Here is a 16,236-nt window from a genome sequence, read left to right as displayed (position 1 = left end):
ACACACACACACACACACACACACACACACAGCATAAACACAGAAGGGTAGACAGTCAGACAAGCAAAGATCAGCAATAAGTCAATGCAAACTTTAGCAAAATGTCAGTCACAGTAAATGTTGGCCAAACAGGACTCTTTATGTATTCTGCACAAAACGCAGGCAGTGCAATTAGCTGAATGGCAACACTGATAATTGGCTCTTACTCCACTCTCCTAAAGAGAGCACATACAAAATCTTCCTCCTTCCTTCTTCTCTACTCGTTCCTACTTCAAAAACACTCTCCGATTTTACAAGAACTCAATGAGAGCCGCAGCAAGGTCACCAAGTGTAGTAAAAAGAAAAAAAAAGACATAAAGTTGGCTGGCCAACTTGTGCGGTGAGCTATCAAGAACAACACAAGCATCACAATGATTCGCATGACTTTGTTCACAATGTCCTGATTTATTTACACATGCATCCATCACGGGGCGAGCTGCAGCAGGTGCGTAACTCGGGAAGTTAAAGAAATGAAGTGGGATTTACAATCTAGTCGGACGGTGCAAGGACGGTGACACGTTCTTCATCGTCCCGGCTGTGACTAACGATGTTGCTGACACTCAGCTAAGGTGTTTCCACATCGGATGAGCCGCGCAGGAATCACGGCCCTTTCTGCTCCAATTAAAGGGGAGCGGGAAGCTGATTGGACATGTTTTCGTAAACTACAAAATCATCAGATTTAACATTTCTTCCAACAGCCAGTGGCTTTCTGAAGTCTACACCCTGCACATATCGCCAAAAGCTTTCTGGTGATGCTCTCCCGGGCCTGCACAGCAGCCTTCTCTACTTCTTCTGTTTCGAGGCATCAATCAGCTGAATTGCACTCTCAGGAAAAAAGACTCCTAGTTGTTTCCCCTCTGGTCTCTTTGAGGATTTTTAACCTGCTGCACTGTCCTCTTGTCCCGACTGTTCTCCTGCACTGTTCACCCAGCTTGTATGCGGGCACACTTTCAAAGGTTGAGTCAGCGCTTTAAATCAACCTCACAGTTTCAGCCCATTGTGCGGACGTACAGTCAAAGCCATGAAAGACAATAAAGTAACCCAGTTTCTGTGTGAGCTGCATGCTGGAGGGGAGGGGGGTAAGACAAAAATAAATAAATAAATAAAAGGAGAAAGACTCACTGGGAACTCTGTTGATGGCTCGCAGTGGGCGGAGAACTCGAACAGTCCGGATAGCTGATAAGCTGACGTTGTGTCCGTCCAGCGAGTACTCCAGCATTCTGCGCAGAGGGAAAGCCACCGCTGTGTCACCGGCATCCTGATCAGCCTGACCTTGGCAGACCCTGAACGCCTACAGGGACTCTAGCAGAACTCCGGGATACAGAGCCTTTTAACTACCAATCACCGAGGTCTGTGTCTCTCATGACCGAATGATACGATTGTCATTCTGTGGAGCTATCACACACACACACACTTCCACTGATATGTCTAAGCACGCGCGCACACACGCTTGACATTTAACTGGCATTAAACAAGTGTCTAAGCTTTACACAAAACACACATACACACACACACATGCACACACACAGACACACACACTCTTGGCTCATATTTAATGTCAGGCGCGCCTGCGTGTGAGTGCGCGTCGGCTGCGTGCGCATCTGTCAAGCACTCACCCCACTATAACAATGAAGAAGTCCAATCTGTTCCATGTGTCGCCTAGGTAACCGCTCTGACCTATGACCCCGAGAGCCACCATCTTCACAACCATTTCTCCAGCAAAGAACACAAAGATGCCATCATCCAAAGCCTGCACACAAACACACACACGGAGACCCAGAGGATTAACTGATTAAGCGGGGGGGGGGGGAAGAAAAATGTTATTGGAAAAACTTTTCAGACCCTTGATAATGAAGTGTGACAGTGGAATATAATTAGTCTGCAATTTCAGATTATGTGTGTGTGAGCGTGCTTTACCTGCAGAAAATAGGGGGTGTGGCCACAAGGCTGGAACATCCCTAGAGTCACGCAGTTGAGCAGGATGGCCAAAATGCTCACACGCTCGAACCACGTGAGGCACGGTTAAGGATCAACACATCGACAGAGAGTCTGAACACTGATTAAAGCAACAAAATGAACACGTTTAATGAAGCTGTGCTTGTAAACTTTAGGGCAGAGGTGTCAAACATAAGGTCCAAGGACCAGAACTGGCCTGGCGAAGACTCATTCTGGTCCACTAAAAGGCTTCATCATAGATGTTGAACTTTTCCTGTTGATAAAGACCTCTCTCATTGCCGTTCATACTACACCACAGTAAAGTAATAGACAATTAAATGATACTAAAGTTGCTGTTTTTCAACTTCTTTTGTCTATTTCCACATTTGTAATGTAGACAAACTGAGACGGACTGTTGAAATTTGCACTTCTCATAATAAGATTTCTCAGGGATTAAGTGTGCAGTTAAATGCCTCTACATTGATATAAAAGAGAATTTACTGGTCTGGTCCAAACGAGTTTGACATCCCTGCTTTAGGGTGACTGATGGCAGTCTCAGCCAATCACAGGAGCAGAGGAGATAAGTACACTACTGCCTGCTTGTCTCATTTAAAGCTGGCATTGGCAAAATGACAACAAAATCCACGATAACATTTCAGTTTATTATCATTCAAGCTGCGTAAGAGGGAACTACACTCCTGTGTCCTTTCTGGACTTTCAGTCCTAATCTTAGCTGTGGTGGAAGACTTTTGGCAATCATTTATGTCTTCAGTCCAATTTTGCTGAGTAGTAAAAAGAGTATAAAATTATATATTAGAAGTAAGGTGCATGTAGGAAGAACAAGAGTGTGCTAGGAGCCACCTGGAGCCAAAAGTCAGCCTTGACTTTGTTTAAGTACATTAGAAACATACGTTGGGTGGGAGGGGCTTGCCACAAAGAAGGAAGTGCTCAGACAGCTTTTTGGCGTTTCAGCCTTAATTGGATAGAGACAGTGTAGATAGACAGGAAAGCAGGGAGAGAGAGCGAGGGGAAGAAATGCAGCAAAGGGCCGCGGGTTGGACTCAGACCCGGGCCTACTGCTCTCTGGCATGTGGTCACCTGCTCACCCACTAAGTGTGAAACACCCATTTCAAATCGGAAGTTGGAATTTCTGAATTGCTGGTTGCAAATCTCAGCTCAAGTTCTTAAGTTGGACTTCCAACTTTAAAGGTTAGGGCAGCCACACTAACCCTGACTTCACAATCCAACACGGCAGCAGTGCGGTAGCAAAACTGTACAACTTCAACTGCGCAGCCATTGTTGTGTCCTTGTCACTCGCTACATTAACCGTACGCACGGTCGGGCTCTATCCGCGAATGCACTGCAGCGTCATGTACAAGAATCGAGCACTGACGCATGAATGGCTCCACCGTTCCAAAACTCAGAATAAATCCTGTTTTTTCTTTCTCCTCTGACTTCACAAGTATACTACGCTCAACAGTGACATCTGACTTACGAGGCAAATAAAACACAAAAATCGTAATTACAAAATAGACTTTAATTTAATATAAAAGGGGTTTTCGTATTGCTTCCCTGTTCCCCAAGCTGTCGCCACATGGCTCCACATGTTTGATTTAGCACAGGTTTTACACAGATGCCCTTCCCGACACAACCTTCCCATTTATCCGGGCCTGGAGCAGGCACCTGGAGCAGGCACCAGGAGCATGCACGCTTCTTACTCTTGGTGGCATAACGTGTGTCTCCTCTTGGAACCAAACCTAAATGGGACTTGTTTTTCAAGCTAGAATTGAACGTGCGCTCTTTGACCTGCTAACCAACATTATCTACTACTACACCACCAGAGGAACTGAAAGCTACGAAGACATGAAGACATCAATTAGACAGAAGACAGGTGATTTTTTGCAACCACAGGAGTCACTAGCCTACTGGCCATTAAAAAGACTACAGATTTTAGCACGTCCACTTAACTTCACTGTTCAAACTCAGAAGCTACATTTTTTTAGCATCTGTGGAAGTGCTGAAGAAGTGCAGCTACTTTCTAGATTTCTGCTCACTGCAGCTGTAACTGACTCCCATGTATCAAAAAAACATTTGTCACGATATTGGTGAGCAGTAAACATAAACCCAAGCTTTCAAACACCAAAGGAGGAGTTTCTGCTTCCCGAGTTTATGGAGTTGACCAATTGTTGAAGTGTGATTGACAGAATTGCAGATGAGTGACAATGTAAAGGAAAAGCAACATACGGTGTGCTTGTAAATTGCTGGAACATCACAAGCTCCCTGAAGAGCTTCAGTGCCACCAAACATCAAACTAAATCCGAAACCTCAGAAACTCTCCCTGAGTGTCACGCAGCATTCCTCCAAACACATTAGCTCATTTGTTTTTTTGCATCTGACAGCCGAGAGGCAAAATCTCCCATGTCCACTTTTGCAAAACGACTTTGCCAAACGCTTACGAGGACACGTGGAATTCACCTCACCTGCATTAAACAATACTTTTCTTGTGATGTTTTCTTTGCCACACAGCACTCAGCACTAAGCTGAGTGTCACTGTCACATAATATGATAATTCACAACATTTTCATACTCGTCAAACCATTCAGTGACCCCTCATGCCCTATATCCATTCCTCTGCATTCATTATCGTTCTGCACTCATTTATTCATGTTTTCCTTCCCCCTGTCTGTCACCCATGAATATCTGGCAATGGCAACGTCCATAGCAACAGCGAAGAAACTGTGACTCGTCAAAGTTAAAGGTCCAGCCACGTCTGTTTTGTAGCGCCCCGAACCTTACCAGGCTGAACTTGCAAAATACCCGTCTGAGGCTAAGACAAGCATGAAATGTGTGCCTCGCAGCTTAAAATCACATTTACAAGCAGGGAACTGAACGTACCAACCTAAAATACAACTTAGTGGAAACTTGCGATAATAAGCTTAAAGGCGTCAACCTTCATTTACGAGCAACAACTTCTGACGAGGCATTTTGACACGTTTAATATTCACAACTACAAGAGCCAGACAGCTACCACAACACAGCCAGTAAGACATGTGGAGTCAGTTTAAGAGCAAACTTGCTTATGGCGTGTGTTTGAGCATCTGCGCTGCTTGCTAGCTGTCAAACTGCAAGAAGGAGCATGAATCAGACGTGGGGAGAGAAGAAATAACAGAGAAGGATTTCAAAGGGAGAATAGTCTGAAGTAGAAAGTTAAAAGAAAGACTGAATTTGAATTTGTACAAACACGGATGCACACACACTCTCGCTCTCTCACACACATACACTTGCACACACACTTGCACACACACTTTTGAGCACTAATGTGAAAACTGCTGAATGGATGACAGGACTGTATTCAAGAGCCAAGGACGCATACATCACAAAGCCTGGAGCATGCACATGGACCCGTACACACAGACACATGTGCGCGCGCACACAGAGTCCCCTCTTCCCGGACACTTTGCTCTCAAGAGGGCGGAAAAATTAATGAGAGTACAATCCTTTATCACCCTTGAGACAGAGAGAGAGAGAGGGAACGAGAGAAAGAGGGAGAGGGATGGAGAGAGAGAGAGAGAGAGAGAGAGAGAGAGAGAGAGAGAGAGAGAGGGTAATCCAGTGTCCTCCCTTTGCTGTGGTTGCCATGGGAACCCCCATCTCACCGTAGGAACTGACTTCTGAGTTTCACGATCCGCTTGCATCCTGTCTGGACTGGATCACAACACAATTAATACGCACACACAAACTCTCTCTTTCTCTCACACACACACACACACACACACACACACACACACACACACACACACACACACACACACCAGAAACCAAGGTCTTCCTGCTGAAGCTTCCTTCACTCCTTCAAAAGCTTAAGAGAGCCGTTTTAATGCTGTTTCATCTGTATAAGTTACAGCAGCTTAAATAATCCCCCTGTGTGTCTGTGAAACACACACACACAGACACACACACACACACACACCTTAGTTAAACTATAGGAACCCGGCAGGGTCAAAAGTGTGAGTGATGGATGAGCAGGGAGTATTTTCACAGTTGGCACATCGTTCAGTATCAGCGATGAAACACAGAGGGAACGTCCTTTCCCCTGTTTCGCTCTCCCTCCAATGCTTTTCCTTTATCTCCTCTCACACTCAACCTTTCCCTTTATCATCTCTCATTTTCCTCTACAACCTTTTTTTGTGCCTCCTCTCTTTGGCCCAATTATTTTTCTCTTTCGCTTTGCTCCTCCTGCTCTCTGTGTCTCCCTCGTCCTTTATATAGTGCAGCATAATTCCCCATCTTCATTTCCTATCACTTCTTGCATATCTTTTTTTGCCTCTCCCATCCACTCCTGTGCACACGCACTCCCCGCTCCGTGTGGAGCGCCTCTGCTCGGCGCCCTCCCCCGTCTGCTTCTACCATCTCCACATACGACTGCCCTTGGGTAGAGTTCTCGTCTCTGACAGAAGCCCGAGTCTCAGCCAACAGATAAACCGCAAGTAAAAAAAAGTAATAAATAATTAACATTGTGAAAAAGCTGAGCAAAGGCACAAAGAGTAGGAAATATGTATAAAGTATATAAAGTAAGGGGTAAAAGGGGGCAAGAATGATGGATGACGAGGTGAGGAATATGCTTAGATCAGGTGAACAAAGGGAGGAGAGCAGCTAAGACCCTGACTGTTCAAGCTCTTAAGTAGTCCAAATGTGGCATGGCCCCTTCTATGTCTTCTCATCCTAATTGCCTCTTATCCTCTCATTTTCACACTCTTCTTCCCTCTTGTACAGTGGCAGAGTCAGACAAAGGTAAAGACCCCACAATAATACAGAGAAAGCACCAGCAATGAAACCACCCTCTTTGAGCAAGCACTTAGTGACTGTGGGAAGGAAAAACTCCTTTTTAACAGGAAGAAACCTCCAGAAAAACCAGGCTCAGGGAGGGACGGCCCTCTGCCATGAATGGTTGGGGTGATGGCAGGGAGACAGGACTGTCTCTCTCCCATGCTGTGGAAGAGAGCCAAAGATTAAAAGTGAGAAAAAGTGAGAGAGTAACTAAGGGAAGATTCAGGATCACCTGATCGAGCCATAAGTATAAACTTTATCACAAAAATAAGTTTTAAGCCTAATCTTTAAAGCAGAGAGGGTCTCTGTTCCCCAAATCCAAACTGGGAGCTGGTTCCAAAGGAGAGCGGTCTGAAATCAGAAAACCATCATGGCAATAATTTTCCTTTCTGTTGCAAATCGCCAACCGTAAAATAGTACAGCAGCATTTCAATAAGAAGAGATCATTAGATGGAATTGATTAACTGATATACAGAATTCAATTATACCATTTTGGCAATTAGACTGCAATAGATAAAGACAACAGAATGAAATGCCAGAGCAGGACCCCCGAGAGTCGAGAAGGTGGATGGAGTGACTCGCTTGAGGTGGAAAATGCTAGGAGGTGACTTGCGTTGAATGGACAATGAAAGATTAGCAGCACGATTTAAAGATAGCAGGGTGGAGGCTGATTGGTTTAAAGAAACAATGATGTCAGCATTGAGATTTGCAGCGTGGGAAAGTGGAAGTGATGTAATGAATAAGCTTAGCAGCCAAGCACACGGGAACGCAGACAAATGAGTGAATACAGATGTTCCTTATTGAACTCCTGCATAAGCTTCATTAGTATTTGCTCTGACAGACATGACTGCCATGGAGAATACACCATGGCTGCTCATGTGTGGGACAGTTTTTTTATGAAGCTTCCTACTGTAGTGGTTTACACATGTACCTACCTGCCAAAGCAAACATGCAGAGCTGCCCGCTGTGGCAACCCCCCCCGTGAAAAGCGGGCAGCCAAAAGTAGCTTCTACTTACGTAACCGTAAACTGATTGAATAAATCTGGGAAAGCTGCTCAAGTTGTTCTTTTAACTGTTGATAAAGCTCAGGAGATCGTTACTATAGCAAAGGTGTAGGAAAACCAGCTCCAGAGAAAAGTTACTGTAGAAAAACAGGAGCTACTGGATGTCACTCAGGATCTATGAGCATGTGTGTAGCCCCCTATTGGGCCTGAACATGGCCACCCGCAGATACCCCTTTGCTCCACCCGTTCTCCCGTCCTTCTTCCCCTCTCCCCCACTCAAACACCCTCTGCTCACAGGTAATAAAGGTCAGGCAGACATTATAAATCAAATCAGATCACATCACCATGATCTTTGTGGCATCATCCGCCACCCTTGGCTGAGATAAACATGCTAAGACCTTCATGTGGCAACATTTTCATGTGAAATGTTCATTAAGTTAAAAGCATCATCCACAGTTGGTCTTGGATTTACTACCCGAGTCTCACGAGCCATGAAGTGCAGGTTTGATTCCAGCAGAAAACAGTGCTGCCTGCCCATGCTCCCTTCTCTCCTGTCAGTATACTTTATTGTTGAATGTCGGCAAACGCACCCTTAAAGAGCATCTGTTTGAGCCGCCATAAAATCTGACAGACATTCATGTTACTTATAGGATGAATGGGTATCACTGCTGTGCTCTTATCAAGGACTTAAACTGGTTTAAGATCATCTATCAGAATAAATACACTGTACTCAGCACAGGTCCATACTGCTCCTGTCATGTATACCCCCGCGTGTAAAGTCTACATCTGGATGTAAAGTTACAATCAGCCACAGTAAGTATGTAATACCTCTGTGTGTTAACTTGCGATCCTGTTTACACAGCTGATTGATCTTGGCTTGACATGTTTCCTCACTAAAGTCTTCACCAGCTCTCACATCAGTTTGAAAGCTGCAGGAAATTACTATTTTGAAACACAGCTACAATTTTTGTCATTTTAGCCTTTTATGAAAATCCTCCATTTAGATTTAAATGATAAAAATGAGCTCCAAGTCTAAACTGACTTTTAGTTTGAAAGGCTGAAAAAGAAGCACTGCCCCCACTGTCAAAGAGTGACATATTTATACACAGGCCCCTGTTTTTAAGGACTAAAAATCAGGATAAAATTATCATTTTTAATGCTTAGTAAAGAAATATATCCAGCTAGTGACTTCTAGAGTCTAGAACCTATGAGCATCATTAAACAATGGGTTTACTCCTTTAGGATTTTTGGCTGAACCGTTACTGCAGCTTCAGCTTTGAACACAGTGTACACTGACCACTTTGTTGGGTACACTCTGGCAGTCTTTTGTCCCTTTAGTACCTACTGAGCATCATTAAACACCAAGATCCACATGAGTATTGTTGCTGACCGTGTCCACCACTTTATGACCACTGCAGCAACCGTGAGATACTTTCATGTCAATATAAACCAAAATGCCTGAGAAGTGTTTCCAACACCTTGTTGAATCTGTGCCATGAAGAGTTAAGGCAGTTTTGCAGGGAAAAGGGGGCCCAGACTGATACTAGCTGGGTGTGTCTATTCCCAATGAGTGTCAATTTCTGGGGTAAAGCTTCAATCTTCATCTAGTGTTAAATGATTTATAATTTGCAAATTACTTAAAAAGGATGAATGAAACCAAAGGAAATGCACTGAATGGGACAACTGAAATATGAACTTCTGTGTTTGCATGAGCAACCTGCTCACTAGTTTTCTCATGCTCTTTGCTGCTTGGCCTCACACTGTCACTTTGGAATCCATACACACAGACTTGATTAAACATAACCTAGTTAAGCTCAGAGTCTGTCATGTGCAATGTGTGTGTGTGTGTGTGTGTGTGTGTGTGTGTGTGTGTGTGTGTGTGTGTGTGTGTGTGTGTGTGTATTCGAGCAACAGAGAGGGAGAGAGAGCCTGAAAGAAGGTGGGCCAAGTTAGTCAAGTTGTCAAGTCACTGGCTCCACCCCTTATTAGGATGACAGCTTGTAACCATGGAAACAGATGCTGGAATCATGTTAATTGGCTGAAATGATTCTGACAGTTCACCCTACTTTGAGTAGGTTCTCATGCTATCCATCGATGTCTAACTATCACCTCCTTACAGACGCATACACACACACACACACTTCAACCCTATTAAGAAGCTGTTTAAGAAGAGGAAAACAGGGGGGATAAACAGGGAGCATGGGATCAATGCCAAGCAGAAAGGGATGAAAAGAGCACATTAAGAGAAAGGAAGATACTTGCACAGGAGTGATGGAATCAGCTTTTCTCCTCTTTAAACAAAAGGAAATGCTCTGAATGTTTCATACACTGCTGAATAAGTTATGTCATTTGTGTGTGTGTGTGTGTGTGTGTGTGCGTGCGTGCGTGCGTGCGTGCGTGCGTGCGTGCGTGCGTGCGTGCGTACCCCCATGCGTCCACATATGCTTGTTTCTGTCTGTGTCGCATGTTACACTGAAAGAGTGGGATAACTGCCACATGGAAAGCTCAGCACTTGACAAAGTAGGCACCTTGCTCCACACATAAAATAACTCCCATCCCCTCCCATTGAAACAGGAATAAAATCCAATAGAATTCACTGGAGCTTGGAAAGGCTGCAAGATAATGTTATATAACGGGAAAAGCCAGTCTCCTTTTTGTTCCTAATAATTGGGGGAAGAGATGTACAGTATGTCGTAAACACGGTACAAAGGAGCATGCCTGCTTTCACAAAGAGGGAGGAAGTGGAAGGAAGGAGAAAGGAAATTAATTTGTAATATGTAGTTACTGAGTGAAAAAAGAAGAAGAAGCCAGAGAGGAAGGAGGGGTCACTTCAGGAAAAATGGGACTTTAGGCTCTTGGGGACTGCTCCCCGCCACTCCCCCCTCCCAGTGCGCTCACATTAATGTCCCTGACGAACAACATCCACCCACATTACTTCTCCCGCAGATCATTCACAGTAACACACACACACACACACACACACACACACACACACACACACACACACACACTGTAAGTGAAATGCAATGAAATATGTGCGGCATAAAAACAAAGCGGGACATTTTCCAGCAGCTCGACGGACTCGCAGAAGGACAGAGAAGCAGACAGAAACGCAAACTCGTATGAAAACAAATACAGCAAGCGGAAGTAAAAAGGCCGTCAGGGCAGAGCTACGCTGTTACTAAGCAACCAGGTGATTCCTCTAAAGAGCCTCACCATGGGAGATTCCCTCGTTTGTGTGAGGGCATTTACACACTTGTGTGTGCGTGTGTGGGCGTGCATGCTGGAAAGCCTGTGTGTGTGTGCGATGATGATGAATGTGTGGTTTTTAAGCATGCCCAGTAAGTTAGTAACAGCCCAGCAGGTAACAGAGCTTCACTGCATTTGTAGTTTTTTCTTCTTCTTCTTTTCTTCTTGGTGTACATTTTATTTATTCAGCAATTATGTATTTATATTTTATGGAGTACACAGAGTGCTGACAGTGGCAAATACCCACAGACGTGTCCTGACAAGTGCATAACGACACACAAGCGCACAAAAAGTAGAACACACACTACACACACACTACACACACACTCACATACACACAGACAGGCAAGCACACAAGGAGTCATAAGCTGTGGAAAATATTCAATTTGGAGAGCCTCAACAAATCCCTGAGGTGTTGCTGACGTTTATGCATGCTTCAGAGTATTCATAGCTGCTCACACACACTACAGCACCGATAACCACACACCTATTCACACTCACACCTTCACAGCAGAGCTGGGTAGAGGTTGAGGCTCAGAGTGAGAGACAGGGAGGGGAATGGGAGGTGAGACGATGAAGACAAAAGCAGTGGAAGCTTTGGGAGGTGACGTGAGTCTTCACTATTTGTGACTCCTGCTGCTGTATAAATGGAGGCCAGTAACAATGCAACTGACAGGCGACTGTAACCCTGGAGATTCATTAGGGCTTGTCACTATGGAAACCTCAAATCAGGAAAAAATGTTGGCCATCTTTCCCTACAACTAATTTGTCCAAGGAAATATCTGGGTACACACACACACACACACACATACGCACAATACTGACCTTCTCCCCCTGTCCCCTGTGTTTAAACATAAAGTAAACATCTAGGAGCCTGTACAATGGCTCTGAGGAAGCACAGAGCTGAAACACAAACAGACAATCTTTGTCATATTATAAACGCAACCTGCTTGCACACAGGCGCGTGTGCTTCAGGTGCACCGGCTGCAGCGAAGGATATGGGTGGCAGACAGCTCGAAGGCACCAGGACCGCGGTGGGCTGGTTTGGGTCAAAGCCAAAAGAACCACTGGTGCTAGAGCGGGGTAGGGCAGCTCTTCCTTCTCCTTCTCTTCCTCGTCCTCCCCTCTCCGTTCCCTTTCATCTCCCTCAACTGACACGCGCACCTTCTCCCCCTCCTCCTCCTCGTCCTCCTCCTCCTGCGTCGGTCCTCTGTGCTGCTCACGCAGGTCTGGCTCCTGGATGCCCGTCATGGCCGTGCTGTGAACAGCCCGAACCTGAAAGAGGGCGCAGGGGCACGGGCAAACTGTTCAGGACCCGGGAACACAGCCTGCGACAAATTCCTGCAAAAATCCAGGAATCCTATACAGCAACGTAGGCACAGGCATGCTGGGATTTTTGCTTTAATGAGTGCAAACATTTCTCAGAATACAGACTATTAATATCAAAGCATTCACTTAACAGTGTGTTATTTTATTACAAAGCATTTTTGGGGAGGTTATTTTGTGTTGTGGATGTGTGATGCGGTTTGATTGTTTGTGTGGGGAAGAACAGAGTTACGGTTTGGTTAGCAATGGGCACGTTGACTGAATCTACTGTAGAGATTAATCACGTCCTCCCAGCCTACATCTGCTGGATAGCTGAGAAAATACTCGATATGCTCAATATAGCAGCATTCCTATGCAGTGAGGTACAAAAAGTAGCAAAAATACATTTAAGCTAATATCTTGTTGTTGTTGTTTTGTTTTTTTTAAAGAAGCTTAATTTAAGGTTCGTGGTTAAGGACATGCAGCAGATTTACTGTAAGGGCAAAAATACATTTAACAGTATTTTTCCGTAAAGCCTGTATTCCATACAGGAAAGTTTGTTTTACACAGAAATCTGTTCATTCATGCAGATTACAATAGCTGAGAAATAACAAGTTGATTCTGGCAAAATCTGGCACCATAAAATTACTTTAAATTGAAAGTGGAAAGAATTACAGTGTCGGGATGGATGTGTGTGTACAGCGTGTTTGTTTCTGCTGTTTTGCCTTGCAGCTCCCAAAACAAACTGAGATCGTGTGGACTGTCACGCCTGCCACTCTGTCCACGAGCTGAGCAAGAAAGCAGGGGAAAGAAATCTTTCTGTGTTTCTCTGTGAAACAACACACCTTCACCAGAAGAATCGCAGCCAGCAATCCTGTGCAGGAAACATAAATCTACACAAATCTAAACAGAGTGAACTAATAGACATGAGCAGAGGTGCAAACAGGGTCAGCGTCGACAACAGGAAGCACTTAGACCACTTCATAATAATCCTACAGCTGTACCATTCGGTGATGACAACAGGCCATTCCTACTGATGCTTTTAATCCAGACTGGCTTTAAACAATCTGGCCATGCCGAGATGAAGTAGCTTAGACGGCTATTTCTTATTGTCATAAAGTGTGGTGCAGAGTACTGAAGCTGTCGGTGCTTTCGTTTCTTTTTGTCATTTACAATACATTTTCAACTTATGATGATTACCGTTAATTAACTCCATGAGTTATATTTCCTTGAGCTATAATTTGGGATACAATCTGATGAAATGCAGGGACTTGGTCGAGCTACAGCCGCCTGCGTGCTGCCTTAAATTTGTCAGAGCACTGGAATATCATGTCAGAAATGCCAGACTGAATGATGATCTCAGTTTAAATACGATGGCAAGAGCCAGTTTGGTTGTTTTGGCTTGAAACATATGTATTTATTTTGTAAAATTTCATGATATTTTTCAGCTTTACCGGCCACCACACTGGGCAGCATTGGCAGGCAAAGATGGGAGCTGGAGCATGTGATACAGTACACATTGTCATGACTACACAGCAAACGCTGCCCACTGGTGCACAGCGAGCTCGTTCTATTGCTTATTGATCCCCAGAGATTCTGGCAAATCCATTTTAACAGTCCGTAAGTTGGGGCCGGAGCAGAGTTACTTGGACAGTGTGAAGAAGAATCAGAACAACAGAAGTCTGAGCCAACCGTGAGTCCGTGCAGGAATATATATTGTGCCTACAGTGTGGCAGACAACGGGAGAGCTGGCTTGCAAGTTCAAAGCTTGGAGAGCAGTGAGTCTGTGTGTGTGCTTCTGATGAAAATAATGAGATTCAATCTGCCACTGTCATTATTTCCTGTGTATTCATTATGGGCACATAGCCTAGACAGTTTAAGGAGTCCAGGCACTTTATGGCATTTTGTTGTGACTCACTAGCTGTTGGGCGGACATCAATTAACCTCTGAAAAAAAAGAACGAAAGAAATAGAAAGCAATTCTCCTGCACAGTTGAAAACCTGCTGATTAGTGCTTTCAAAACATTTTAAAAACTCATTATGAGTCTCCCTCGCTGACAGCCAAAGCCATGTGTGAATCCTTGCGAATCTCAATCAGTGACTAGAACCAAATATATTCACAGCTCTTTAAGACCTCTGAAACCCATTAACTCGGTTTTATACACAGCCTTTACGGCGGACTCATTACGTCTGCGTAAATTGAAAAGAAAAAAAATCTTTACCAGGAGTGTGTATCGTGCTTGACGAGAACACGACAAACAACTGATGTCTGTACATCTCTAAATAGAACATTTCTTTTCATTCAATGCAGGAATTTAAATCCTCGTGAAGGCCACCACGACATTAACGGTGCCACAGCGTTTCCCAGCATTGCTGTGACAGCAAACAAGCAGCAGTCTAATTAATCCGATAATAAACTGCCGAATCTAATAAAAACAAATATTTCCGTTATAGAATGATGCAACAAATCACAAAGGCCTGAGCACGATAAGGTCACTAACTCGGTTTATAGAGCCACACACACTTTATGACTGCTCCTCACCACGTTATTCACATCATTTTATTCTTTACCTTTTTTTTCTTTGCAAAAGACAACCCGCCATTGACAAAGAGCGACAACACAATAACTGGACATTTTTCCTTTCTTTTGTGCCACGGGCTTTCGCCCAGCGCAGAGCCCGGGACAACACAGCGAAGGGGGGAAAAGTACATTATAGCAGCAAAAAAGCGAAAAAAACTTTGCCCGCTGTTCTTACCGGGGAGCAGCGTCCATCCACCAGCGTCACTCACTCCGGGTCCGCCGTGCGCCCGCAGCTCCAGGAGCCCCGTTGCTCCATCTGAGAGCAGCCCCGCTGGTCCTCTGCCTCCTCCCCCTGCCGATATCCAAACTAACTCAGTCCTCCAGTAGGGAGGATGGGGGGGGGGGAGGAAGGTGAGAAAACGGCGAAGGTGTGTGGCGCGCAAGTTTTAATAAATGGAGAAAGTAAAGTTAAAAAGGAACCAGCTGTCCCCCCTGTGCGCCTGCGTCCCCTCAGCCTGTGGACGCGCTGTGCGGTGTCAGGTACTGGAGTTGAGGCGCACCGGGGAGAGGGAGAGCTGCGTTAAGCCAGACGCAGAGAGCCAGCCCGGACGCGCACGGATTTTACCTTCAAAATAAGACGACCCGGTCCCGGAAGTTGTGCATCAAATCGTCTGAAAACTGACAAATGACGCGTAAAAAAGGCGAACTGCAAATTTTGATAGGAATCCGTGCTGGATACAGATCTCCATCGTTTAAGGTTAGCTCTTTCTCACAGTATAGTTTTCCATAAAGAAAAAGAAATGACAGTTGATAAATTACCAGTCATCCCAGTTAAACTTGCCTTTAATAAACCCATTAAAAGCACTTTGTTCACTTGACAAGCAGCTCTTCACTGCCACTCAGCTACACTTTCATTAAGGTCAACACAGATTGATAAACAGCGCTTACGATTTATAACAAACTATTTATTTTTTCATTTGATTTTTTTTATTTATTTTTATTTTTTATTGTAAACCTAAACCGTCTTTTACATTTATCCTCATTACGTGCCATGAAACCCACCACGATGAGCGCTTTAATGACGTGAGGCACAATTTTATTTTGAAAGTTTTGATTGGAGCGGCTCGTTCTTCATGTTGGAGAGCTTGATAGTGACAGAGCGAGTCATAGCATGTGACTTGTCCTCTCGGTCTTCTCCGCCTGGCGGTACACAGTAGGTTTTTCCCAATACTCTTCCTCCTGCCTCTGCCTGGCGGCGACCCCGGACAGTGTGTGTGTGTTAGTGTGTGTGTGAGGGAGTGCGTGGGCGGGGTGTGCTGTCATGTATGAGATGATGCTCCACAGTCACACTCTGCAG

General features: G+C 44.7%; 1 protein-coding gene across 2 annotated transcripts in view; it reads right to left on the bottom strand.

Annotated features, from left to right (window-relative positions):
* LOC146707503 (voltage-dependent T-type calcium channel subunit alpha-1H-like) overlaps positions 1-15,406 on the bottom strand; it is a 58,894-nt gene extending 43,488 nt beyond the window's left edge. Inside the window, exons 1-5 of one of the 2 annotated variants that reach the window (XM_085458873.1) lie at positions 15,115-15,406; positions 12,055-12,329; positions 1,957-2,050; positions 1,656-1,789; positions 1,162-1,259 (exon numbers count right to left, since the gene is read on the bottom strand). In XM_085458873.1, the coding sequence (XP_085314999.1) occupies positions 1,162-1,259; positions 1,656-1,789; positions 1,957-2,050; positions 12,055-12,305 (577 nt within the window). In that variant the 5' untranslated portion in view covers positions 12,306-12,329; positions 15,115-15,406. Of the gene's footprint in view, positions 1-1,161; positions 1,260-1,655; positions 1,790-1,956; positions 2,051-12,054; positions 12,330-15,114 lie in introns of those variants that run through there. The other variant, XM_085458871.1, reaches the window with a different exon arrangement.
* Between the last annotated feature and the right edge of the window lie 830 nt (positions 15,407-16,236).

Source organism: Copadichromis virginalis, linkage group LG6, assembly GCF_057382275.1.
Source record: "Copadichromis virginalis isolate Kocher_CV1m ecotype Utaka linkage group LG6, C_Virginalis_male_GT1.1, whole genome shotgun sequence".
In the NCBI taxonomy this organism is placed as follows: Eukaryota; Metazoa; Chordata; class Actinopteri; order Cichliformes; family Cichlidae; genus Copadichromis; species Copadichromis virginalis.
The sequence above is the reverse complement of the archived record's forward strand: the minus strand, read 5'-3'. Positions and strand labels throughout refer to the sequence as shown.